This window comes from Fusarium redolens, assembly GCF_020744475.1.
Source record: "Fusarium redolens strain MPI-CAGE-AT-0023 chromosome Unknown BKA55scaffold_5, whole genome shotgun sequence".
Taxonomy (NCBI): Eukaryota; Fungi; Ascomycota; class Sordariomycetes; order Hypocreales; family Nectriaceae; genus Fusarium; species Fusarium redolens.
In genome coordinates this window covers 317,409-342,596 of record NW_025763668.1, presented here as the reverse complement: position 1 = coordinate 342,596, position 25,188 = coordinate 317,409, and the positions used below count along the sequence as shown (strand labels likewise).

Here is a 25,188-nt window from a genome sequence, read left to right as displayed (position 1 = left end):
TTGAGCTACTGGTTGAAGTAGCGCGCTGGAGTATACCTTCTTTTCTTTGATTAAGTGCGTAGCTTTGCAGCTTTTTCAGTAAGAGCGACTAGATATGGGTTGGCTTTTGAGTTGCAGTAGAGCAGATAGCGGGTCGTTATTCTGAATGCGCTGGTAATGTTTATTAGAACCAACAGCCATCACATGCGCCTGGTGAATCATTCCGAGTGATCCGGTCCCCTGCATGAAACCCTTGTATAAACCATACATATACCTGAGAACGACCAACAACCAACAACCAACAACCAACAACCAACACGCCCAACTTTCTCAATCCTTCGGAAATCCAAAACTGCAGGTCAAAGTCACGAACACGCAAGAACCTTGGGAAACAAGCAACGAGCAAATCCGAGCGAATTCAGATATAAAAGGAACCTCTAATCCCTTCGACAAGCATATTCTCTACCACCTCTCAAACCAATACTATGGGAGATCTTCAGTTTCTACTCCTAATCTTCATTATAGACGCTGCCGCAGTTGTAATCCGCATATCATCAGGATCATGGTCAACCTCAGCAAAACTTGGGTTGCTTGCCTCGCATTTGGCTTTATTGAACCGAGTCTTGGGCTCTATGACAAGCCAGGTCAGCGCGTAGGCTATAACCCTCTCGTCAAACAATGGAACGGTCCAGACTCCAACCTCACCGCGACTTTGGACCTCGTTGATCCCGGCTACGTATCTGTTTTTGAGAAACGTCGCCACATTGACGTTACGGCGTGGGCTACGGTGGCCTTGGCTGGCGGTACTACCATCCTGGCTGCCGAGTCGGGGATTAACATCTATCAGTTCATCGCTGATGTGATCAAGAGCAAAGCTGAACGTAACAGCTGCTCTATGACCACCGGCACGGATGGTAATGGTCATGTTGTGGAGGGTTATGCGTACTTGGCTACTACCAGTGGCCATGATTGCAAGACTACGGCTGAGACTAAGACTATCTTGGATGCGGTGAAGGATTGTGCTGATTGGCAGCATAAGCATGGAGCCATTGTGGGCTGTTGCAAATTCTCTCATGGGGGAACTTGGGAAGGCCATCTGCGCCTCACTTCTCAACCTAACAAGTACCCAGCACATGCGGTGAACTGTTAGGGAGACACCAAGTTGTCCTACTATTGAGGGGATGCAGTGTATTCTACTTTCGTCTTAATGTTCTTGGTGTGTCTGCTGGATAGCTGCCTGGGGAGGATGCGTATACTGGGTCATTCACTTGATGATTTCTATAGCACTCAGCAAATTTTAAACTTTTGCTCACGAGGGTCTCGATCCCATAGTTTCACTGGCAATTTAAATCACTGACAAGTTGTTGCAATGCTCTTCCATTCAAAAGCTTAATATTTCAGCGCAGGCACCAAACGGCTACAGCTTGGATGCGGGACTTGGCGGCTCAGGCATATATCAATTAGATGTGATCTGGGCTAATGGCTCACCAAGCATATCCGTAAAGATGGCCGCGTACCCATTTCCAGGCTGGGTGCTAGGCGTAATTCTCCCATCCGCTTCCATCCTCGGAATATCAGCAATCAACGGCTCCGTCCATTCACAAAACAGGTCCACGGCGCGCAATCGATGACTCGGGGTAGTAGTAGCCAACAGAACGTTCTGAGCCGTCGTCAAAGCGGAACCCCACGTATCATCACAGTTGATGACCATGTCCAGCGCAGCAGCTGCATCGCGAATGAGTCGTGCCTTTGTAAGCCCGCCGACCCGTGACGGCTTGATATTCACACCAGTTATACCAGCTGCATGAGCTTCTAAGAGATCAGCCAGAGTGACGATACTCTCGTCGAGCGTAATTGGTAGTCCTGTACGACGACCGAGTTCGGCGCAGTCATGAAGTGTGCGGCAGGGCTGCTCGACCCCAACAGCAATCTCTTGCCCGATGGCGCGTGCAAAGGTTAATGCCTCGTCCAAAGTCCAGCCACCATTTGCATCGACCCAAAGCAAAACATGGTCGGGTAGAGCAGCGCGAATGGCCCTGACTCGCTGCGCATCAACAAGGGGATCGTCTCCAACCTTGAGCTGCATTGTCGTCGCGCCCTTTTTGAACTCCTCTTTGACCTGAGTCACAGCAGCCTCCGTCTCTCGAATTCCAATGACTGAAAAGCCCCTGGGTCTCTCGGTGAGACATCCGCCGAAAAGAATCGCAGTTGGTAACCCGAGAGACTTTCCGAGAATATCCCAGCAGGCCATATCGATGACTGCCTTTGCCGCATAAGCGCCCATCATCGCACGATCCATTTGATCATCAATTGCTGCGGGTGATCTTGGGTCTAGACCCAAAAGTTGGGGACCGAGCTCTTGTATGGCTGCTAACTCGCCAGTGAATGAACTTGGCAGATAGTCACTACCGAGAGGCGCAGTCTCGGCCCAACCCTCGAAACCATCGTCGGAACGGATTCTGACGACGAGGGACTTGTGGCCCTTGGCTAAGCGGCCATGAGACATGGAGTATGTGCCGAATCGATAGTTGGCATCGTAGCTAAACACAGTGATGTCTTGGATCTGCATGTTGAAAAAGTTAAGTTGTGACTGGGGAAAAAGGCCGATGTGAACAGTAACTAATTGGATGAATTTAGCTTTGCTTAGTTGTCCACGAATTAACTAACTTCGGAATGCCGCGTTTTATAGATATTCCAATCACATGGCAACCTGTAGGTAATTATACTGAAACTACAAGAGCTGTGCGGGGATGATACGCCACGTCGCGCCTATGCCGTGTTGCCTTGCCAGAGTCGGGTAAGATATCCGATCCCTTTACACGTCAGATATCTCAGAGCTGCGCCAAGTATTATTAGTGCATCGGGTGCTAAAGCCGGACACGGGTCCCGTCCCGACCGCAAACCCGGAAGCTTGAGTTCGTCGTTATTGACTGACCATAGGCCTGGGCAGCCACAAGTCTCAGAGATTATCAGCAAGAGCAATCTTGAAGTTGAGTAAACTAACACAAGATTGATATGATAGTATTATTATGTCGTTCAAATGAACTATAAGCGCAAGTGATATCAACAGTTTGAGGCCTGCACGAAACATGCAACAGCAGCTAGGTATAGGGCATGCAGTTTCTTTTATACTACATGGAATCGGCCATGTAGATATAAATCCAAGCGAGAAACACTCTTCAAAAATCTTCATCTTGCAAGAGAAACGGGCCTGGTTTACCGTGCCAAAATGTGGTACATTACCAAAAGCACTACTCCTGCATTCTACCACTGTTGCTCCCGAGAGTAGCGAAGTTACCCAGTGTCTTCGAACGATATTTCTCTTGGAGTGCATATGCCGAGATTCCTATCAACGGGCCCTTGCGGCCGGAAGTATCTGTCGAGCCGATTTTACTTGGGCACTTGGCAACATATCAGCTGTTCTGCAAACCAGGCATGTTGGTTTCCTACGGATTCTTTGTCTTCAACGGAGAACTAGAGGAGTTTAGAACGACTGATAGTTTAAGTTGGAAAGTGTTGCGGCAAAGCAAGAACACCAAGAACATATCAAGAGGAGGACAGTAAGCGGAGTATGTCACTTTCAATCGATGGGTACTTGATCTGGCATCTCCTAACAATTACTATGTACCCTGTACAACCTCTACCTGGCGAAAGCATTTGACACAAAAGAGAAGAAGTCTCAAGAAGGTAACGCTTTGTATCGATAGACACAGGCATTGCCGTGAATCGAGGGCTTACTTATGCCCATACCCAACTTTCTCTATCAAAACAAGTTAGCAAGCCTACTGAATAAATTAAAAGAGTAACGTACCAGTGGTAGTCCAGGTAATATGGCTCTCATTTTCATTCCCGCCACTACTAGAGATATTGAAGCTTGAGGGGCCAGAGGCGGTGTAACCGTTGCTGCCGATAAAGGGGTTGTCAAAGTTGAACATCAGTTTGCCTGCGTCACACTAGTAGTGGATCACTCCTTTATCGCCGCTCAACATGCCGTCCAACTAGGGACTGGAACATGACAAAGCCGGATGAGTTAGGGCTATGTTTTACTGGACCTAGCTACTGTGGCTTGTATAGTTTGGGCTAGAGACTTGACGATGGGACAGTAGGCAATGGGCAGCCATTTCGTCTGGTATCCTTATATCAGGTAAATTAGTCGGCTTCATCTTCCACCTTTATTCTCCTAAAATACACATTGCTTCTCCTATCGATATAACTGAACCTATTGGTCTTCGGTGTATAGTTTATTTGTGTCCTTTATTTACATTATCTACACTTATTAGCAAGACCGGGATCCCCTAAAAATTTGAGAAAGGCAAACACATACCGGTAGCAGCCCTATCGCCTCCGTCGACGGGATTCTGGTCGGCCATAATCCCTTCTTTTCCGCCCTTGATATCTCCTTGTGGTGGCTGACCACCTGATCGCTCATCATGGGATGGTACGACTCCCGCGCCGTGAAACATTTCACCATTCATATCTGCAATGACGATTTAGCCAAAGGATAAACTACCCCCAGCGCCCCTTTCACTACTTCTCTTCACGGGGATGGTTATGGTAGATTCTGTCGGCATGATGATTGTGTAGTTTGAAGGAGGTGAGGTTTATAACGATGTGATGGTGGGTGGAGATCGAAGATGTAAGTAAGAGAGTGGTCAGTTATGAAGCGTGGTTTAGTTTATTTGTCGAGAAAGGACCTAGAACGCGTTGAAAAGAAGGTAAATAACCCGGGCATCCAGATGACTTTATACCTCCCTCATGCAATCTAGGAAAGTCTACCCCGCATCTGTCATTCCAACTGTTCAAGACACATTGGCAACTTCATTGACTACCTTAGTTGAGCCTTGATGAACCAAACTCAGCGTAGTTCCCGGATAACCAGCCAGGTTCATATTTACATTAGGTCGCTTGTTGTTAAAGCCCCCTTAGCCGCTCCTCCACTACTACCAGGCGCTATGTGCCTGTATTCTTACATTATGTAGTACTTCTAGATACAATTGAACTTCAAAGTTCTAGCTGTAGTAATTATAAAGGTTTTAAGCCTCGATTAGACTTGTTGGCTTCATTTAACATCGTCATATGCTCAGTCCACGGCTACGGTGTTGAGATGCACTATGCTAAAGGCGGCTTAGCGTAGCTGGAGTACAGGTCAAGCTGAGTTTATGTCAATGGGGGTTTCGCCTGTTCTAGCAGTTGGATTCTATCATGGCATGGCTGCCTAATAAGCATGCATGAAATTCAGATCTTGAATCGTTGTACATTTATTGCAATGTCCACTTCACGTTCAAATCAGACAATAATGGTGGTACTTTTGGTTTTTGCTACCAACAACCAACAGCTTGTTACATCAAATAAGGGTCGTGAAGAGCGCTAGACAGGGATTGAGCTCGGTTGCATTGTCAGTCCAGCCGACTTGGCGTCCTTGGCCCCTAAGTTACCATTTTATTCAAGCGGTCTCATTGGCAGGCCCATGGAAAGAAACCGAGTGACACATGGTTTGACCACGGTCATAAATCACGGGCTTTCATCTTCTCTCTCCATAAAGCGAACGAAGCCGCCTGCAGGTAGGTGCTTTATGAGTCATTGTTTCATTCTTTCCTTTCCAAAGCCCTCCGATTTCACTCTTTCAATTGTTGGGCTATTACGCTATGAAGCTATCCACGCTCTTTCTCACCTCTCACCTCCTTTGGAGCGCGAGCGCTTTTCTTGCTTACAAGGAGTACCTCGTAAAACAATGGGTTGAAGATGGTGGGTCCGAGGCTTGTGCCAAGGTCATGTTGACAGATATCGACTGCGATGCCAGTCTTGACGACGCAGGGAGCAGCGGTTGGCAAGGCTCGATTGAGGAAGGCGACGATTTCACCATCACCGATAGTATCTGCGCCAAAAAGTGCGGTGACTCCCTCCAGAAATGGGCCGCATCCTTTGCCAAGTACTGCGAACCGGAAGGGATGCGTGCGCCCAATATGGTGGAGGGTCGGAGACAGATTTGCGACAAGGATGCCAAGACAGGGAAATACTGCAACGGTTCGTAAATAAGTACTCCGTGATGCTCAAATGCTGATCCTTTCCCTTAGACATTATCGATTCGTTCCCCGAGTTGGACGACGATGAGAAACTTCCTGCCAAGTACCTCTGCGAGCCTTGTTATGTCAGACGTCTCTGGGGATTCGATATTAGCCATTACAGCCCCGCCAACAGTTGGATCATAACCCAGCGTGAACGCATGGATGAGCTATGTCCCAAGTCAGTGCTGGTTGAGAAAAAAGCGTCAACTATTTTACAGCACCCGGCTACGACGGCACAGCCTTGGTTAGACTCCTCGCAAACTCCGAGCGATCTCAGCAGTGAAGCTGAGACCACTTCAACTCCGGAGAGTACCACAACCGCATCATCATCAACAACCACGGCAGTACCTTCTGCCACTGCTCCATCAGAGAGTAACGCGGCTGAGAAGCTTGGACACGGTCAACTGAGAGGCCATTGGTCGCTATTGCTTGTTCTAGGGATGAATGCCTTTTATCTCTGAGCGTTACACTCTCTAATAGCTCTCTTTTAGGGCAGGGCATAACTTAGATAGTATGTCCGTCTATTTGTAGACCTGACCTCTTTACTCTTCCCTTCTCCGCTCATTTATACTTGTTGCATATAGCCTATTACTCACATATGATGTCAAAACCTTTATGGATCCTAGGAACAGATCTGGGATGTCGTTCAATCCTTGGTACCCGTCTGCGTATGGTTAAATTGTGAGACGAAATATTTATACAGCCTTTTCCCTGATTTTTCCAAAGTCTATAGCTGTTTTTCTGGTATTATTTGTCGAATTCTAAGCTTGAATCGAGTTATTAGCAGCTACCAGCCGCCTTACACGATTGATCATAACCAAATGAATCCAGCCCCTTGCGCCAGCCCAGAATCGACCACTCACAGCCAATCAAGAACGACTTGAAACTAGGCAGCCATGCGCTGTTGGCTTGTTGTGTGCACCAACGAATACTCCGTAGCCACTTCTGGCTACTATTATTAGTCCAAAATACCCACTCTTACTGATGTTGTGTGACCCCAGAGCGGGTGCAGTTGTCAGTCGGCCTATCTCGACGGACCTATTAAAATAAAACCCGAGCCCGAGGTTTTCAGTTTTCTTAGGAGGCTGTAACAATATTGCAGGAAGTGCAGCTTTTAGCGTTGTTTTCGCAGGTTTTTCTCAAGGGGGACCAGTCACAGCTCAAGCATCCAGAGCCTGAAAAGATATAATCTACAAGATGGTTCGGAACATACGTCAAAGGCTGAAATTGATGCAAGTAAGATTTGGGCATACTGCGCTCAAAGCCTTACTTCCCTCTCTTCTTCTTCTTCTTCTTCTTCTTCTTCTTCTTCTTCTTCTTCCGTTTACCCATTGCTACGTGTTGAGTGAACTGCCAACACGAACGCAAGACAGTACAAGCCACCCAGCATGCGAGGCGACGATGACCACGAACTTGGGACGTTTTATACCGTCAGTACGGGAGCTGATTCCTCAAAGCCATTGGTAAGCACTTTTATGGGCAGCGTTTGCAATACATTCTGATTGATAGTAGGTTGAAGACACATTTCTCGCTGCTGTAAACCCAAGCTCAGAGCCAGGGGTCCTGACGGTTGAACAGCTCAATGTCAAGAAACCCCCCAAAAGACGAAACTTCTTTCCGTTCATTACCGGCATTTGGAGATCGGGTCATCTTTCTTTCTTTCGGAATTTGTTTACCCACCAAAGCAAGAGAATGTCAGCTCTGCGCCACTTTTCAATTATGCATCTACCAGCTATCACCGTCACACTGACACTCCTTTCGCTCTATATCGCCAAGGTTCGCTGGGATAACCCCTCAACTGAATCATTGAACGCTCTTCAATTCGCGGCGAAGGGGCACGAAACAGTCCTCCTGATGTCCTTAGGAGATATTCTTCTTTACCGAATATCTTATGGACTCAATCGCCAAGATATTGGTGTTCCACTGGGTTTCTTGCCATCTTCACTTTACCTTGCGGCACCTTTCCGATACCTCTTAAGCCGTCATTTCAGTTAGAAGGAGGGAGCTCTGGTGTTGATATTTCGATGAGGCTTAGTTCAATTCCAATGTGGTTATGGGAGTTTCGGTCTGTTCCAATCATGGCATTAGACCGTAGTGCAAGACTTTGGGTGCGTAAACTGATGTTTAATGCCCTCGTTGAGACTTCTAGTACCGAGATTCCACGTCCACCATCCGGTAAACGTCAAAGGTAAACGTGAATGAATAGGGGGCTGCTAGGCACCAGTGCCCCATTATTATAATATGTGTCCAGTGAAGAACAGTTATAACAAATATTCTCCACCTTGTCCGCTACTCTGAGGCTGAGGGCACTGCGCCATGATGACCGACTCAATAACCGACTAGACACAATGCTGCGTCTTGCTTATATAGTACCAATACCACACAACGCCTTGATCTGAATTGATTTCGACGGGTATTTTCTCACAGATATCCTATCAGCGTGTACCAGTAAAAATGGCCAATCCCAACCTTTCAGGCAGCCTCCTTGAGTTACCTACAGAAATCGTCATCGACATTGTGAACGCCTTGATCAACGACGCCAATTCGAAAACTGACAGATTTGCTTACGGATAATCATACCACTAATTCAGAAGATGAGCTAACTTATTTGGCAGAAAGGCGCGACAAGACCTCGAAATTCTGAGATTAACGCGTCAGCGATTTGCCAATCTTGACTACATCAACGCTTCATTATTCAAGACCATCAGACTGGAGCCAACACCTGGAGGATTATCAAAGCTTCAACTTGCGAATTTCTCACGCATTGCAAAATTTGTTCGCTCACTCACATTTCTTTCGCCACAGAGTTGGGAGCTTCCTTTCGCGGCCTTTCAAGGAATCGTGCAAGACACTATGCCAGAGGACAAAACAGGCTTTGGAGATCCACAGCAGGCTGGCGCATATGCAACATACATATATCATGCCAGAGAGTCGCAGGTTTTACTCACAGACCCAAACAGTGAGCTCAGACGCTTGTGGGTGAAAACACTGGAGCTCTTTGGAGGTAGTCTGCGCGAGATTTGCCTCTTCAGTCCTCGTGACGATGACGATAGGCTGTGTCACATTGGAGGCCTTGACTACCTTTGCAAGGTATACCAAGGGATACCATATCATCTTGGCCCTCACCGTCATCTCGATCATGATGTCGCTTATGGCTGTCGATATCCTGCCGCTATTGCAGGTGACGCGCTTTTCTCTACTGTTATATCCTGCCTAGCAGCTTCTGGTGTTGCCATAACCCAAATTACCGTCAGAAGTATAATAACAGGAACATTCGACTGCACGAAATTGCCAGGCCGGGATCTCTTAGACTTTTCAGCATTGGAAAAAATCGAGTTCAGTCCAGAAATTCCGGACGGTGAACATCACAGCGGCTATGAAGATCTGCCTTGCTTAAGAAGGGAAGAAATCGAGAAACGAACTGCCAAGATCTTGAATGCCATGGCCCATAAATATCTGGCGATATTGAAATCCCTCATCCTCAACGGAAGGGGTATCATGGACTGGCCTATCGAGCCTCCGACTCTTGAATTTCCAGTTCTTGGACAATTTATCCATGCTTTCGGTTGGGTCAATCCAATTATGAGTACCTGGCTCAGAAATATGCCGAAGCTACGATACCTCAAACTGGATGGCCTAGACCGCTCCCTAGGAACTCCCTACATCGAATGGCGCCATCTCTTCAATGCCATTCGAGATCACCCAAGCGTGACGAGACAAAGCACAACCGGCCTGGAGGTAGAATCTCGCTACATCCATACATCTCAATGGGTTAGAATGAGTTTTAGAGGCGTGATTAGCCACGATAGTAACATCGCCTCGGAAAGGAAAATGTTAAACACAGATCCTGAGGGCCTGACGGATTGACAGTACTGCCTCGAGAAGTATTTCTATAACGAATTACCATTCAAGCGTAATTATGGGTTACGATTTATGCTAGGTAATTGGAGAAAAGGGATGGTAGAGACTCATTCGGAAGACGAGTAGGATGAGGACGAGGCAGCGGTGGGAAATGGATGAGACAATACAGGTATTTCCAAGACATTCACATGATCTTCCTTGGATGAAACACGTTTTGTTGATTTGAATTTCGGCCTGTTCCGAATATAGCCTCGGGCCGTGCTCCCCTGTAAATCTCTGGGTCCATAAACACCGATTCACAGCTAAGCGTGAAGTTACAAGTAGCAACCAACACGACAACCAACAGACATGGTCAGTTCGAAGTAAACTTGTGTGTAATGCCAAGGCAAACAAATTGATCAACGCCCAAAACTCCAACCGATTCGTGTGCTCCACTGCGGCCGCCGAAACAGATAAGAATGACAATTCGCCCTCGCAGACTGGTGCGCCTTTGTCGACGCTGTACCGACCAGTTTTCTCCCTGCATGGTCTTCACTGGGAAGTTCAGCTTCATCGTGGTGGGCTGAGGATCAAGACGACATTACCAGCGGTGCGCATGAGTGCCCAAAAAGATGGTTCAATCAGATGGTTGGTATTCCATATGCCCAAGTCCGATTGAATAATACAATTACTTTTGGTGCTTGTTACGATCTGGCGAAGCGACATGTCAAAGCCAATTCGACTGAGGCACTAGAGACGCCAGAAACACCAGTATCAACTACGAACAGTGGTCAGGAAGCGACGAAAAGATATTCACATCCTACTTCAACAGAGACGAGCATCTCAAGCAATACTGAGAATACCTCGCGCGTTTTACGCGTCGAATCATGGACTCTAATTGTAGCAATGCTGGTAGCGATATGCCTTTAATTTAGATGTTCAAGAGCACGCATCTTATGTAGAATTAAGCAGTTGTGCTTATTTCTACATTTCCATCTTCAAGTATATTATTTTTTATCCGTTCGTTCAAAAACAGTAGTCCCCGACACCTGTTGTGTTGACTCGTGTGAATGGGTCTTTCAGTTGTAGCGGGGGCTCTGTAGGCAGCATCGTGCCATTCCCACCAAACGTCCAATTAGCGTTATTTGCTGGAGGGGTCTAATTTCCGTATTCGACTCTGTGTAACCTTTTCTGTTGGTTCTGCCTCTATTTTAACATAACAGAGGATCCTGTTTCTTTTCAATTTGAATTCTTATTCTTTTACCACCGATTCAAGATCACAATGGATGCTCAACCACAACAGAATACGAGCAACTTGCTCTGTCTTCCCGCAGAAATTCTCGTGGAGATCGTTAAAGAACTGCGTTTTATCAATGTTCCTTTTAGCATCAAGTACCCGTACGCACACTCAGTACATGATATTTCCGCGTCTTACTAACCGCGTTATCCAGAGACATTACAGTGGAGAAAGAGACTCATCAGAACCTCAAGTCTTTGAGATTGGCACACAGAACATTCGCAGATTGCGATGACTTGAACAATATTCTATTCAACAACATTTGCCTCGAACCTACGCGTGCTGGGCTTACAAGTATTCAGCGCGGCGACTTATCCCGCGTCGCTCCTCATGTGCATTCCATTACGTTCACAACACCACCCAGCTGGATGCTTCCCTACAAAGCGTATGAGAAGATCCTTCGCAGTTCACAAGATACATCTGTTCTCTTTTGGCCTGAAGCGCTGCAGGCTGCGTATGAAGCATACATGAGCGATGCTAGAGATACACAGGCATTACTCGAAGATCCTGAGAGTGAGCTTAAACAAGCGTGGACGGAAGTCCTCAAGGCATTGGGGGACCGCCTTGAAAGAGTTAAGCTACTAAGTTACGATTGCAAGGAGATTCGTCAGGTCAAGTATCTTGACGCACCCAGCGAGGACGTCGGTATGCCGTGGCAACTTCCTCGACACGACCATGAAGAAGACGAATGGGAAAGATTTGGGTTCCGCGATGAGAACTCCGAGCCTACTGTGGAATACCATTGTAAACACGCCACCGCTGTCACGGGTGATAAGCTCATCGCCATGGTCCTCGCATGCTTGGCAGCTTCGGGTGTTGCTATCCCTCATCTCAACATCCAACTATTCATGACGGGTGACGTCGAGTGCAAAGATATCCCCGGCTGGGAAGAACTCGACTTCAGCAAGCTAAAGATACTCCATATCTCCCCCGAAATCCCTTCTGGTGAGAACGGTCTCGTTGAGCGACACCTTTGGGCTATGTCGGACTCGCATGCCGAGAAAATGAAGATCAAGGCGGGCGACTTCTGTCACGACTTGCTGGACAAGTGTCATTCCAGCATACAGCATTTCGCCTATGGCATTGATCATGTTGGAAAAGGTGTCCTATGCTGGCCTATTCGACAGCCCACCCATGACTTCCCGGAGCTTACTCACCTGACACAAAAGGGCAACATTTTCCCCCAAGCCCTCGGACACTGGCTTCTCCATTTGAAGAGTCTGCGGCACCTCGAGGTGTCTGGCAAAGTTTGTCGAGGACCGTCTAACGTCGACTGGCGCTTTGTTTTTAGTGCGATTCGTGAACACCCCAACGTATCAGGTGATACCCCGAAGGGTCTTAGGGTTGATCTTGATGACCTCGACATGGAGGGTAGCCTTTCTTACAGCGGTGTTGTTTGCAAAGATACCAGCATCGCTACGAAAAGACATGAGCGCGATATGAGTCTTGAACACTGGCAGGATGTGAATTATGGCATTGAAGGTCACTTTTATGGTGAGGTGCCTCTTAGGGAGAACACCGCGCTGTTATACGAAATGGGTCAATGGGATCCAGAGGATCAGGAAGATGACGAGGACGATTCTTGAGAACGGGATAGTAGAATAGTTTCTTAAATTTCATCAGTAGCTAAATGCAAGCCGCTAATCCAGCCCCATTATTCTGAATGCGCCCAATTGTCTCATCAATCCAAGCAATCTCTCGAGAGAATTTCCGCGCTGAGCTGGACAGGCACGCTTTGACTACTAGTAAGGGTGATAGAACAACTCCCGGGCCAATGCCACTGAACTCTGGTTGGAAGAAATACTCCACAGACTGACAGATGGAGCGAGCTGACGTTTCTGGCCATTTCTTGAAGTCTGACGTCTGGATCTCATGTTGAACGTCACTGAAAGACATGTAATCCTTAGCCTTGCTTGACCGATCATCACCCCCAGAGTGTGCCATCTCGTCTTCCGTCTTCGTTGATGGTAGTCTCGATGATAGGGAACAGATGCTGGCATGTATCAGGATCTGTACAGTCCAGTAGAGTATCATTGTCTCCGCGACGTGATAGGACGGAAACTGAAGGTATACGGGGAACAGCTTTCCCAACTTCGCACTGTCTGTTGAACTAATAGCTTCTGATAGTTGTGGCCAGTAAAGTGTAGGATACATATGCTGATAAGAAGCAAGCCATTGATCAAGTTCCTCGTTGAGAGCAAGCAATGCTGATAACGCTTCGATGACAGTAGTGAGCAAGTACTGAGAAGGTTGTGATGATAGAACCGCTCTGGCTCTGGACAAAAGTTGAGGAACCTGTAGAAATATATCGAGAAGTAGATCGTGCATGGTCTTGGATTTCGAGATCCATGGTCCTTCCATCCATGCTGACTTGGCTAATTGGCTATCGTAGCCCTGGGCCAGACCTTGAAAAGCCTACCTCAAGTCAGAAACTGGTGGATGGGTACATGGTTGAACTTACCGTATGCATTCTCAGTACTTGGAACACATCATGCGCCAGTCCACCAATATGTTGCCCGGGCCCACGAAGCCTCAAGAGTGCCATAGCTCCCTGATAATGTCTCATATAATCACTAACAGTTCGCCCCGGACATTCTGAGAACTCAAACATGCCGAGCAAGACACATGCAGCCAAGGTCTGATCATCCAATCTCATTTTGGGGTTGTCAATGGCCCGTTGTAGCTCGTAGAGTCCTCTTGTATATAGCTGCAGGCTCTGACCTTGTCTGACGCCAAAGCCGCCATCTTTCTCCAAGGCTGCGGTACTGAGGGCCAGGATGGCGTGCTCCATGGCCGGGGTCGGTGACGGCATGTCGGGTAGGCGGAGAAGCCATTTTCGATGATCATTGAGGTGGCCTGAGGTGAGGATACATGATGGGAGCTGCCGGTCTATGAATCGGGCTAGGAACTGATCCCTGTTGGCATTGCGTACAGATATCGATATCGGTAGCGTGGTTATCGGAAGGTGTCGATTCCCATGTGAGTGATGCTTAACTTCCTTGCACCGCAACAGAGATAGAGGTGCATCCGAAGTTATCATTTCGGGATTAGTTGTCTTTGTGTAATGGGATGGTATGAAGACCTGTGTTTTCTGATAGCCTGCGCATGAACGGCCGGACTTGAGGCAGTTACTACAACTCGGCTTTTCAGCGCCACACTGGTATATGACAAGACCATCAGGTCAGCCTCGGGAGCGTCGATCGCAGAGCCCATGACTCAAATGGTATGGATGGTGGATCGACTTACCCGAATTCTCCTCTGCCTGCACGTGTGACACGCTTTAGATCGCCCAGCTACGCCAACCATGTTGTCTTGTCTGCTTCTCAATTAAATTCAGGCACCCGGCTCAAGGGCAATGCAGGATTTGGGTTGTCTGAGTTCAAATTGCCCTTCAGATGAGAATGCCATCCCGGCGTCCCTAAAGCTGGGTCCAGTTAACCACGTCGCTTTGACCAATGATCTCGGCTTGTCGATGGGATCCGCGCGCCAAGGCTAAGCCATCTTTGGGATCATTGCGCGAGAAATGGGGCCCACGATGCGGCTGAGTTTCGTCGAGATGCCGATCTCCGGCAGAGATGGCGCTATCACTTTTTCGGTATCATCCCGCGAGTCTTGATGGCTTTGCGAAAATGTCGTTTGCCTCAGAGCCCCTATCAAAATGCCTATAAAGGTAGAGCACTCGTCCCTCGTAACGGGGTTGATTTATTCTCTACTGTGCTACATTGTCAGTTGACGATATCTTGCAATATGCTGAGTCCACATACTTCTGTTGGCATTGCGCAAGTCGTATTCTACGCACTTGTCTTGCCCATCGCTGTGTTTGTTCTTATCAGAAATTGGAAACATGGGCTTCGTCTTGCTTCGTACCCTCTTGTAACATTCTCCCTCGGTAAGGGACTCATCTCTACTGTCTGGAGTAAATATAACGCTAACGACCTGGCGCGTTTAGCTCGACTCGCTGGCGGGATTTTAACCATTCTCCGTCAATCCGACCCCACTAGTCTCGGACTCATCATCGCGACTACCGTACTGCTCAATGTCGGCCTCATTCCATTAATGATCTCCATGGTTGGGTTCATCCGCCTGATGTAAGACGACAATTCCTTACAATCAGCGATATGCTAACCAGGCAGTATGAAATCAAGTCTTGATGAGAACAAGAGAGCTTTTATCCTGTTGAAGATCATTCGCTTTGCGTTCATCGCCGCTATAGCTCTTCTTTGCGTTGCCGGGGCTCTTAGTGGTTCTAACATACACATCTCAAGACACCTGACGCAAGCTGGCTATGTTACTCTTGCTGTTGTTCTTGGTTTGATGACTGTCGAGTTACTTCATCTCTATACTCAGAAGCACCGCATCGCTCCCGAGAGACACATTGTATGTTCACCTTCTACACAATTCATATGGACGGGATGTATACTGACAGGAAGTAGTTCATACAGCTCACCCTTGCGAGCATTCCGACACTTGCCCTTCGAACAGTCTATGGACTTCTTTGCGCTTTCACTGTTGATGACATGTCGACCATCTGGAATTCACTTGTTGGGTCAGCGGTGGCGTTTGCTTTGATGTGTCTGCTTGCGGAGTATATCACGCTTCTGATCTTTCTTTATCTCGGGATTCATCATTGGCGGGGTGTCTGTGCTGAGAGCTTGGGAAGTGTCGAGATGGAGTCTTTGAGCAAGTGAAGAGCTAAGGATAAATGATTAAGGAAGATGAAGTCGTTGAGATCTATGCTAGAACCCTTGTCTCTTGGCAAGAGAAATTAATTTTGTTTATTCAGTTTAAATGATTGACTCGTCCAAGTCCCAATACACTGTCATCGATTGTCAACTATTCATGGAAAGGCATGAAGATCTATACCAATATCTATTAAATTTGAAGAACAACAAATTGTACCAAGTCCTTCTCCCCCAACATTCCGAAAATCTCGTCTACTCCTACTGCTTTTGCGATGCAACTTCTGTCTTCTTTGCAAGGTGTTTGATGTAAAGACAAAGAAGAGCAACCAGAACCGCTCCAGTTAACATGGTTACACCAGAGAACACTTTGAGATATGTATAATCACCTTCATTAGCCTCCACAAGCGCACCTGCAATGGGACTACCGGCAAGAACACCAATGGAGATACAGAAATATAGTATTCCAGTGCGATGGCCAATATCGGATGGCGGTGAAACCTCGACCACGAGAGCTGGAGTCAACGAGATGTAGCAGCCGGAAAAGAAGCCAAAGAATGCAGAGTAACAAAGTAATGCTGTATTGGACTTGCCGGGAAGCCAAACAGCCAGTGTCAAGATGGCGGACATGGTTGTGCAGACCACCATCATGTTGAAGCGCCCAAACTTGTCGGCGAGAAAGCCTGGCAGGATGCGACCAAAGACACTGACAGCATTGAGAATAACGATTGAGTAGATCGACATATCCCATGACATTCCAATTGACTGTCCTTCTAGAGGAATAAAGTTGAAGGGAAGGAATAGTCCAAAGCCAAAAAGTGTCAATGCCAAGCAGAGGAGAACGAATCTCATGTCCTTCAACGGGGTGATATAAGTTCGGGTATTGAATGATGTCGGGACGTGGGCTCTGTTCGATCGAATTGTCGCTATTGACATAACAGCTCCGAGAAGAATGATGAATGCGACAATTCGCATCGTCCAACCGAATCCGACACGAGGCATGAGCCGATTTACCATGATGGGAAAGATGACACCACCAATAGATGATCCAGAGATGGCGATGCCGTATGCTGCAGCTCTGCGAGTTTTCCACCATGTCGCCAGCGCTCCAACGGTGCCGTACATAACAGCACTAGCGCCAAGTGCACTGCATATAGCCTGCGAAAGAAAGACTTGGTAGTACTCTGTCGATATAGACGTCATCATCAGACCGAACACCTGGGCAAGACCTCCGAAGATAAGAAGCCATCGTGGACCGTAGTTGTCAAACACTTTGCCGAGGAAAATGCCCATGCTGTATGTAAGACATTGCTGGACAGATGCGATCCATGCGATTGACGAGGTGGAATAGTCTGAAAGGAGGTTTTGTTCGTAATATGATTGGAAGACACCGAGGGAGTTGACCCAGCCGAAGGTGATGAACATAGCCCACCATGCCCCAAAGGTCGAAAGCCAGGCGCGATGGCCTCCGTCGATTGGCCAATTTGGTGCTTCTGTTGACATGGTTCTCAGCGGATCGGAGAAAGGGCAAGTTAAGAGTGTTTAGATAATCTATCACAAACCTCAGGCTAAGACAACTATATATATACATAACTGTCAAAAACACCGGCTACTGTTATACCTAGCGATTACAGATTTACTGGCTGAATAGTTCCACTGCGCAGATGGAGTTGATTGTTCTTGTTGGTCTGATTGGCTGTGGAACCGTAAGCCAGAAGCATTGACAACAAACCCGATTGGATACGAAAGACATAAGCCAAACTTCTTCCGTGGATAAAGCCCCGTGGAAGCCTCCGTGGAAAGAAGACACTTTTAGAGACATTTTGCGAAGTAAGTGAGACGAAAGTGGATGCGGTATATCTATGGGCCAGCGGCAGAGGAGACGAAGAAATACGTGTTTGAACAAACTCAATTGAAAGCAGTTTATAACGGCAGAAGCGAAAAGTCGTTGGCAAACTCTGATCCTCTTAGGTATAAACTGCCTGGTGTCTGAGCTATCTATCGCGAAGTGAACAGTTCAAAAATGACACTACAGTCTTTGCCTATAGCAGCTTGGGAGAGCACCTCGCTCAGCATCTCATGGCGTGCTGGATTGTTGTCTCCCGGAATTACCTATCCCTGCAGAGATAAACGCATGTGATGATTCATTGATATGCTATAACAAGCTTTGCTTCACAGAAGCAGAGATGAGCATGTCTCTGGAGCAAACAATTTAGCTCAGTGGCTTAATCACGACATTAAAGCTTAAACGTTCCAGGTCGTCATTAATCAAGTAGAGACTCGGCTTCTCTGTAATGAAGTTTTTTAATAATCATGGACATTATATCATATATAGCGGCATTGAATTATATTTTTGAGGTACAACTCCACAGTCTTCACGAAGCGACGTGACAGCTTGAAACATAAAAGCATGTAAACCCCGCCCTCTTGAATTCGTCCATTCCTTACCAACATTCTTCTAACCAACCAGACAAAGCCGTCGCCAACATTCTCACATACATTATACTCTGCTGGACAGCTACTACTGTGCGTACAAGGTTATAATGGGCCAAAGGAAACTCCAACGCTCAGATCAAAGATAAACAACGTCTTTACACTGGATGTGGGCAATATTCCCATTGACTATCTAATTATAAACCTAAAAGCTAATACATCGCCTACAGTTGCACATCTCAGCTGGATAGCTCACGACCTGTGTCAGGACACACACCTCCACTGGTGCGAGCCTGCAAGAGAAGCGACGCCGTACAAGACCCGATACCATCCTTTATCCCCAAAACGCTAACCATGTTCAGTTACACGATGTGTTTCATGGCCCACCTACTGGCCCCTGATGTAAAGGTATCAAGAAAAACAGCTTCAGCGAGCCGAGCATCGAAGACAAGTGGAAGCAAGAAAGGAACTTCACAGAGCCCAAAATCGAAAACTTCAGGGAGCCCAAGAGCGATCGCGCCAGGTACCAAGACAAAACTCGGCCGACTCACCCCACGCTTTCGCTCCGTTGCCTGTAGGTCAATAATTCGCAGGCTTATTTTTCGCGGGCAGTTCGACAATAGAATTACCGTAAAGAAAACTCAGTAAAAAGGGTATCCACAACCCCGTTTCATTTTACTGAGTCTCTGCGGTACTTAGTTTTTCTGGTTAACCAAGATGACGAAAACTTCAGACATACGGTTTCTGTACCCGTCGTATGCGTCAGCCGTTCACTGGTCCCTTGGTTTCTCTTTTGTTATCCCCAAAGGAGACACCCAGGCGAGATTCGAGTAGTGATTTAGGATCATGGGTGTTTATTTTGTTGTGGCTTAAGTCAATTAAGGGGCGAATTGGAAAGGGTATTGAGACATGGTATTGTGCATGAATAAGAATGTTTATTACTGTCTCTTAAATCCTGCCTTGTGATCTGATCTGTTGATCTAGATATCACGTGATTAAAGATTGGTCTGGTGGTCTAGTGGTATGATTCTCGCTTAGGGAAAACCCTATAGCTTAGCTTGCGAGAGGTCCCGGGTTCAATCCCCGGCCAGACCCTTTTCTTTTGTTAGTAGAGGCTCTGAGAGGTCACTCAATCTTTTCTTTTTGCTCCAGACGCACGTTATACACAATATAGGTATGGGAAGCCTGGCATATTTACTTGAGCTTAAGGTATCTTGCGAGAATATGTCTAACTAATGCTGTCCCAGAACGCCCAATCAATATCTGCAAACTCGAACCCAAACGGCTGCAGTTCAGTCTCTATAGGTCGAGCCTGCCAAAGCTCTTGCGAGACAATGACTTGGCTTTGTTTGTCTGTGTCAGTATTGCTCTCCAACCCAGCCAGGTCCTTCTCCAACTGTGACACAAAGGCTGGCTTCTCCATCGCAGCCAAACCTGGTTTCTGCCGGCATTCATACCACGTTGCCACGACTGATCTCGCAGCATGAGACTTCCTCCTGTCGTCTTGAAGGTCGGATAAATGGTCTGCAACGGCGTAAAGCTGCGAGAGTAACGTCCAAGCTGATCTTATCAGATTGACATCTGTCAAGTTCGACATGTCTACCAAGATTCCAATAACTACTCATTTATCAGCGCGATATAACTAAACCGAACATGGAACTATTTCTTACAAGCGTACCAGAGAAATGAGCTCTCGACGAGCCAGATAAATGGCTTCAGCTGAAGATTCGAGTGAGACAAAACGATATACCGCATACCCTGCATGCACGCATTGAAGTGCTCAATATGGCATCGATCATCACTGTTCTGAGATCTCATACGAGCTTCATGGAGTTTTCTCAGCCGTAGAACATTTACAACTGCCCGCGCTGTGATCTGCAAGATTGTATGCAATGGGTTAATGGGATCGCAATACTGCAAAAAGTTCTCGTTGAGACCAGTCTCAAGGTCATCTATCATGGAGTCTGCCAAACAGCCAAGAAGAGATTTATCTCCCGCCATAGCCTGGCTGGCTTGTGTCAGTCGAAAACCGCGTTGTTTCTCCATGATCCAGTATGTAAAAAGCGTATATGAGAAACTCGTCAAACCAAGTCGGTCTTTCGGCGGTGTTCTCGAACTTGGATTAAGATCACTGTCTTCGATGTTGAGGGGAAGTCTGACATCCCAGCCTGCTCCAAATGACAGTGGTGTAACATTATTCTTCAACGAAAGGATGAGATCAAGATGTTGAAGTTGCCACCAAAGTCGGCGACGCTCTTCTGTTTCGATCGATGAAAGACCTAATACTGTGCCGTCACGGTGCATGCCGAGTTGTTCTGCGCTTCGTGAGATGAGACCCATCAGTGTCCACATACTGCGGGATGTCAATACGTCGACGTTTGCTTTCTGGCAGTATGTTAGTCCGTGATCAGCGGGCTTTGAGAAGGTAACTCACGATGTACAAGCACATAGCTTTCAAGGCCGAGATGCTGTCAATAGCAAGTAGGCTTATCCTTGAGAACGCCATGTCACATTGAACGCGACATTCATTCGTCAAAGACGCTTTCGTGCGACCAAACAGAGCCAAACACTCTTGGTTCGTCAGGCTCGCAGCGCCAAACAAACAAGTTGACAATATCAGCACATGGTCACCGTTATTAAGCCTTCTCCACTTCTCAGCATCCGACAAAGCGGCCCTGAGATGCGTAAGAGTCCAGCTGAAGCTGATCTTGACAATAGGTTCCACTCGCTCCATGAAGTAATCCCATAGCTTGAGAGCTTCTTCTGTGGGTATGGGGCAGAAGTCTAGTTTATCTGACAAGATGGTGTTGTCTCTCCATGGCGAGCCGTGGAAGGCATGGGGAAGGTGCTTTCCGGGTGATAAGGCTGAACCTCGAGGGTCGGAGGCACTAAATTTTGGCTTGGAGCCTTTGTAAAGACGGGAGACGTCTATCCATGTGTGCCATCCCTCACTGACATTGTCGGAATCAGTATGAAGATCCCCCCAGTGAGTGGTGTTAGTTTGACTTACGACTCATGATAAACAGATTTTCCCTCCTCCTGCACAATAATCGGCGTCTCAACATTACTCCCCGCTGCAGGACTAGCCTTTATACTCAGTTTCTCAGGCGTATCAGACAGCGGATCACCACCCAGCGCCCTCACCGCCTCCTCCAATTTTCTAATATATATGTTATGTTATGTATATTTTTCGTCCGGGGGGCCGTAGGCCCCAAAAAGTCTCCTAATGGAGCACAGGACGTGCTGAGCTAAACTATCTACAATCGCTGCCCTGCTGATTCTCGATCGGATCATCTGCAAGGCCTCTTGGATCGGAGCCGTATACATGCTCGAGCGTTTTCTGTACTCATTACCCCCAAGAGGCACCTCTCTACTCGTAGCTCGCCCTACAGTAGTTGTCGGTGAAGCACGTCCCATTGGACATCAATACAGTTGATCCTCGCAGAGCTTCCCTCCAGCAGCGTCTCCTATCTAGTTCATCCAGCATATCATCGGCACAAAGGCGCATTTACTTTCAAGAGGTCATCCCGTCAGCGGGAACTATTCCTCTCCAGCCTAGAATTCTCTTGCACAGATAGATCAAGTAGCTTTCCATACCCTGAGGCAGGAAGTCCATGATCCCCTAAGATCGCCAGTAGCTGCAACCTAGGACCGTACATCCTTGGGGAAACCCCTCGCAGGGAAAAACCCAAGGCGGCTAGAACGCTGCTCTGTAGACGAGGCAACCGCCCCGTTCCATGGTCTCCAGGTAAGCTCTGTACCGTTTCAACCCAGCGGTTTTTGTCACGTGGTCTCAGCCAGTGAGACAGATTGTCAAAGCCTGGTGGTGTTCCAGGCAGCAGCCGAGGCCGCAAAGAAGAAGAAGGTCTCTGGGCAGTACGCGACTGCAGAGATCGGTCAAGCAGCTTCCGAGCTGCAAAAAGGGCAACGAACCATGTGGGGTCCGTGCGTCAAGGTCGAGGGCACGAGAGGGCCCAGAAAGTCGAGCAGCCGAAGGCTGTTTGTGTTGTTCGGGCAGCTAAAGCTGCTGTAGTCGGTCGAGGCAGCGTTAAACTGCAGGCGAAGGTGAGAGTGAGAGTGAGGGTGCGATGACCCTCAATGTCAAGCAGCAAGATGCTGCGAATGTCGTCTGGGCAGCCGAAGCTGCAGAAGTCGGTGTTACGGGAAGTCGAGGGGCACAGAGGCCGGAATGTCGCAGGCTCGCGAAGCCGAAATGCCGAGGTGAGAAGAAGTCGTAGATAAGACAAATGAAATGGTGCCCGGAGGCGATGTCAAGAGCTCGCGGAGCTCAGTGCCGTTGAAAACACTTGTCACGAAGAAAGGTCAACTCTCTGAATCCCTTTCTTCCAGCAGCTGTTAGGGTCCCGCTAGTCCCGCAGCTGCTTTTGTTGCCATTTTGGCCTGTAAAAATTTTCTGCCCTAGCAGAACGCTAACAGCGGGTGCCAAGGAAAAACTTTTACAGGAGAGAGTTCTCCAATTTTCTAATCCTCTCAAAGGGCGACACTTCAGGGTAAGTGCAATTATCATGCTTGCGACGCTTACAATTAGAACACGGCGGTTCAGCTCTGTCGCATTTGACTTTGCGTTTTGCACATGGTTCGCAGGCTTGAGGTCTCATTTTTGAAGATATTGCACTGTGATCTTCGTGGTGCTGTTGAGGGTTGTTGATCGGTGATGTTGAGATCCATGACGGTGTGTAATTAAAAGCTCGGGCGACCCGCGACAGTTTTGCTGGTGAGATTGCTTGGCTCGGTCTCGGTACCGAGACCGAGATTTTGAAGGATGACATCTGATTGGACGATTGATGCGATGCTTGACGATGCGAAAGGGAGATGTGTAATTGACTTGGAATCCCAGGAATGGATTCTTCTTTATTTACGACCAGGCTGCTTATTTTCTTACTCTATTTTCTTACTTGACATTACTCTTGCAAACATAGCAAGTTCTCTTCGACCAATACTCTGTCCAACAAGCTCCAAGGGTTATCGGCCTCTCTACCTTCCAATCCATTTTTAAAGTCTGTCATGATGGACGAGAAAGAAACTAGAGATGAGATGCCGCCGAGTAGGCAAAGCGCCAGCGTGGAAAAGATGTCTTCCGACGACACAGTCAACGAAAAGATATACCCACCAAAGAAAGTCGTCCTACCAACAATGTTAGCTCTCTTCCTCGTATTCTTCCTGGTCGCTCTTGTAAGCCAATCTCCTACGGTTTTCTTTACCAAGCTAACATCTGTAAGGACCGCACAATCATCGGCACAGCCATCCCAACCATCTCCGCCGAATTTGACAGCTTCGGTGATATAGCCTGGTACGAATCCGCCTTCCTCCTCCCCCTCTGCGTCTTCCAACTATCATTCGGTCTCGTCTTCAAATACTATTCTACAAAATGGGTTCTCTTCGTTTTAACCGCCATATTCGAGATTGGTTCTATCGTCTGTGCAGCTGCACCTAACTCGAATGCTTTGATCGTTGGGAGAGCCATCACTGGTATTGGAGGTGCTGGTATTGGCTCTGGTGTATTTATTTACATCACGCTGCTTTTTCCATTGGAGGAGAGGCCAAAGTACCTTGGGTCACTTGGGTCTGCTTTTGGTATCTCGTCTATTCTGGGGCCGATTCTTGGGGGTTATCTTACTTCGGTTACGTGGCGTTGGTGCTTTTGGATCAACGTTCCTATCGGTGGGCTTTCGCTCATTCTTCTGTTCATTTTGGCGCCGAATAGACCATCACCCAGCGAGCCAGCTGAGTCATGGCGTCAGAGATTCCTCGACCTCGATCCATTAGGCTTTCTTATGGTCGCTGGATCAGTCGTCAGCCTTCTGTTCGCACTTGAGTTTGGCAAAGAGAACCAACAGTGGACCAGCGGACGCGTCATCGCTCTCTTCGTCGTCTTTGGCGTCTTGTTCCTCATCTTCGCTGCGTACCAAGCTTGGCGGAAAGAAAAAGCAACAGTTCCCCCGAGAATTCTTTTCCAGCGAACCACGCTGTTTGCCTGCTTGAACGCCTTGGCTATCGGTTCCGTGCTGGTCATATACTCGTTTTACCTTCCAGTATGGTTCCAAGTTGTGAAGGGAAAATCACCTCAAGATTCAGGTATAGCTCTGATCCCGCTACTACTTAGCAATGTGTTCTGTGTTATTCTTGGTGGTGTTTTGGTTAGCAAGATTGGATATTATACGCCGTTTGCTATCGCTGGATGTGCTGTGCTTATTGTTGGCTCGGCGTTGATAAGTACTTGGACGGCAGACGTCAGTAAGGCCAAATGGATTGGATATCAGGTATGTTTTAGTACAGATGATGGGAAGTGTTACTAAGACTAGATGCAGATTATCACTGGAGCAGGCATGGGTTTGACACTTCAACAGCCCGCCATCGCCATCCAAACCGTTCTCTCTGAGAGCGATAGCCCAATTGGCCTTTCCATCTTGAACTTTCTTATCTTTCTCGGCGGAACAGTATTTGTCACCGTGTCGCAGACATTACTGGAAGGACAACTTGAGAGCAAAATTGCCAAGTATGTTCCTGGGGTTGACATCAATTCGCTTGCAAACAGTGGTGCAACGAATCTGTGGAACCTTGTGCCTTTTGACAAGGTTGACTTGGTATTGAATGCGTACAACGATTCGATGAGATCGATTTGGTATCTTGGTTTGGGCATGGGATGTTTCGCTCTGATTACTTCGTTTGGATTCGAGTGGAAGAATGTCAAGGCGGAGAAGAAGACGACTGGAGCAGCTGCCACAGCATAGCTTACTAAGACTAGCCTCATACGATATTTTCAATATTCGAGGTATCGTGTATCCGATAGCAAGAATGTGAACGAAGTTTAAGACTGCCTGCAACTTACATTTTGGTGCAAACCAAGTGAACAGGCTTCAGTAACAGTCAATGG

At 47.5% G+C, this 25,188-nt stretch overlaps 11 protein-coding genes and 1 non-coding gene across 12 annotated transcripts; 7 read left to right on the top strand and 5 right to left on the bottom strand.

Moving 5' to 3' along the window:
- The first annotated feature begins 284 nt into the window (after positions 1–284).
- BKA55DRAFT_638600 (uncharacterized protein) lies at positions 285–1,321 on the top strand. Its single transcript, XM_046197079.1, has one exon. It carries the CDS (start codon positions 542–544, stop codon positions 1,127–1,129), a length of 588 nt encoding a protein of 195 aa, XP_046051649.1. The 5' UTR covers positions 285–541; the 3' UTR covers positions 1,130–1,321.
- Positions 1,322–1,427: 106 nt separating this feature from the next.
- Positions 1,428–2,681, bottom strand: BKA55DRAFT_561829 (enolase C-terminal domain-like protein). The gene has a single exon (XM_046192194.1). The coding sequence runs from the start codon at positions 2,546–2,548 to the stop codon at positions 1,436–1,438; it is 1,113 nt and encodes a 370-aa protein (XP_046051648.1). The 5' UTR covers positions 2,549–2,681; the 3' UTR covers positions 1,428–1,435.
- A 2,943-nt stretch (positions 2,682–5,624) lies between these two features.
- BKA55DRAFT_507251 (uncharacterized protein) lies at positions 5,625–6,505 on the top strand (the record flags this gene model as incomplete). Its single annotated transcript, XM_046187332.1, has 2 exons — positions 5,625–6,003; positions 6,054–6,505. The coding sequence occupies 2 exons, from the start codon at positions 5,625–5,627 to the stop codon at positions 6,503–6,505; spliced, it is 831 nt and encodes a 276-aa protein (XP_046051647.1).
- A 2,392-nt stretch (positions 6,506–8,897) lies between these two features.
- On the top strand, positions 8,898–10,814 carry BKA55DRAFT_536648 (uncharacterized protein; the record flags this gene model as incomplete). Its single annotated transcript, XM_046189850.1, has 4 exons — positions 8,898–9,815; positions 9,915–9,984; positions 10,208–10,387; positions 10,453–10,814. The coding sequence occupies 4 exons, from the start codon at positions 8,898–8,900 to the stop codon at positions 10,812–10,814; spliced, it is 1,530 nt and encodes a 509-aa protein (XP_046051646.1).
- A 352-nt stretch (positions 10,815–11,166) lies between these two features.
- BKA55DRAFT_591754 (uncharacterized protein) lies at positions 11,167–12,767 on the top strand (the record flags this gene model as incomplete). Its single annotated transcript, XM_046195300.1, has 2 exons — positions 11,167–11,282; positions 11,336–12,767. 2 exons carry the CDS (start codon positions 11,167–11,169, stop codon positions 12,765–12,767), a joined length of 1,548 nt encoding a protein of 515 aa, XP_046051645.1.
- A 789-nt stretch (positions 12,768–13,556) lies between these two features.
- Positions 13,557–14,487, bottom strand: BKA55DRAFT_591753 (uncharacterized protein; the record flags this gene model as incomplete). Its single annotated transcript, XM_046195299.1, has 3 exons — positions 13,557–13,586; positions 13,643–14,338; positions 14,428–14,487. The coding sequence occupies 3 exons, from the start codon at positions 14,485–14,487 to the stop codon at positions 13,557–13,559; spliced, it is 786 nt and encodes a 261-aa protein (XP_046051644.1).
- Positions 14,488–14,898: 411 nt separating this feature from the next.
- Positions 14,899–15,961, top strand: BKA55DRAFT_638588 (uncharacterized protein). Its single transcript, XM_046197078.1, has 4 exons — positions 14,899–15,070; positions 15,131–15,269; positions 15,315–15,558; positions 15,615–15,961. Exons 1-4 carry the CDS (start codon positions 14,929–14,931, stop codon positions 15,867–15,869), a joined length of 780 nt encoding a protein of 259 aa, XP_046051643.1. The 5' UTR covers positions 14,899–14,928; the 3' UTR covers positions 15,870–15,961.
- Positions 15,962–16,121: 160 nt separating this feature from the next.
- BKA55DRAFT_505872 (major facilitator superfamily domain-containing protein) lies at positions 16,122–17,363 on the bottom strand (the record flags this gene model as incomplete). The annotated part of the gene is made up of 1 exon (XM_046187225.1): positions 16,122–17,363. The coding sequence occupies one exon, from the start codon at positions 17,361–17,363 to the stop codon at positions 16,122–16,124; it is 1,242 nt and encodes a 413-aa protein (XP_046051642.1).
- A 1,934-nt stretch (positions 17,364–19,297) lies between these two features.
- On the top strand, positions 19,298–19,388 carry BKA55DRAFT_t134. Its single transcript has one exon. It is a non-coding gene; the product is annotated as a tRNA-Pro (tRNA).
- Positions 19,389–19,478: 90 nt separating this feature from the next.
- BKA55DRAFT_723716 (uncharacterized protein) lies at positions 19,479–21,310 on the bottom strand (the record flags this gene model as incomplete). The annotated part of the gene is made up of 4 exons (XM_046201055.1): positions 19,479–19,910; positions 19,964–20,678; positions 20,728–21,221; positions 21,304–21,310. 4 exons carry the CDS (start codon positions 21,308–21,310, stop codon positions 19,522–19,524), a joined length of 1,605 nt encoding a protein of 534 aa, XP_046051641.1. The 3' UTR covers positions 19,479–19,521.
- A 154-nt stretch (positions 21,311–21,464) lies between these two features.
- BKA55DRAFT_561818 (uncharacterized protein) lies at positions 21,465–21,734 on the bottom strand. Its single transcript, XM_046192193.1, has one exon. The coding sequence runs from the start codon at positions 21,708–21,710 to the stop codon at positions 21,471–21,473; it is 240 nt and encodes a 79-aa protein (XP_046051640.1). The 5' UTR covers positions 21,711–21,734; the 3' UTR covers positions 21,465–21,470.
- A 1,467-nt stretch (positions 21,735–23,201) lies between these two features.
- On the top strand, positions 23,202–25,143 carry BKA55DRAFT_294249 (major facilitator superfamily domain-containing protein). The gene is made up of 3 exons (XM_046185566.1): positions 23,202–23,486; positions 23,534–24,574; positions 24,623–25,143. Exons 1-3 carry the CDS (start codon positions 23,319–23,321, stop codon positions 25,043–25,045), a joined length of 1,632 nt encoding a protein of 543 aa, XP_046051639.1. The 5' UTR covers positions 23,202–23,318; the 3' UTR covers positions 25,046–25,143.
- Positions 25,144–25,188: the final 45 nt, after the last annotated feature.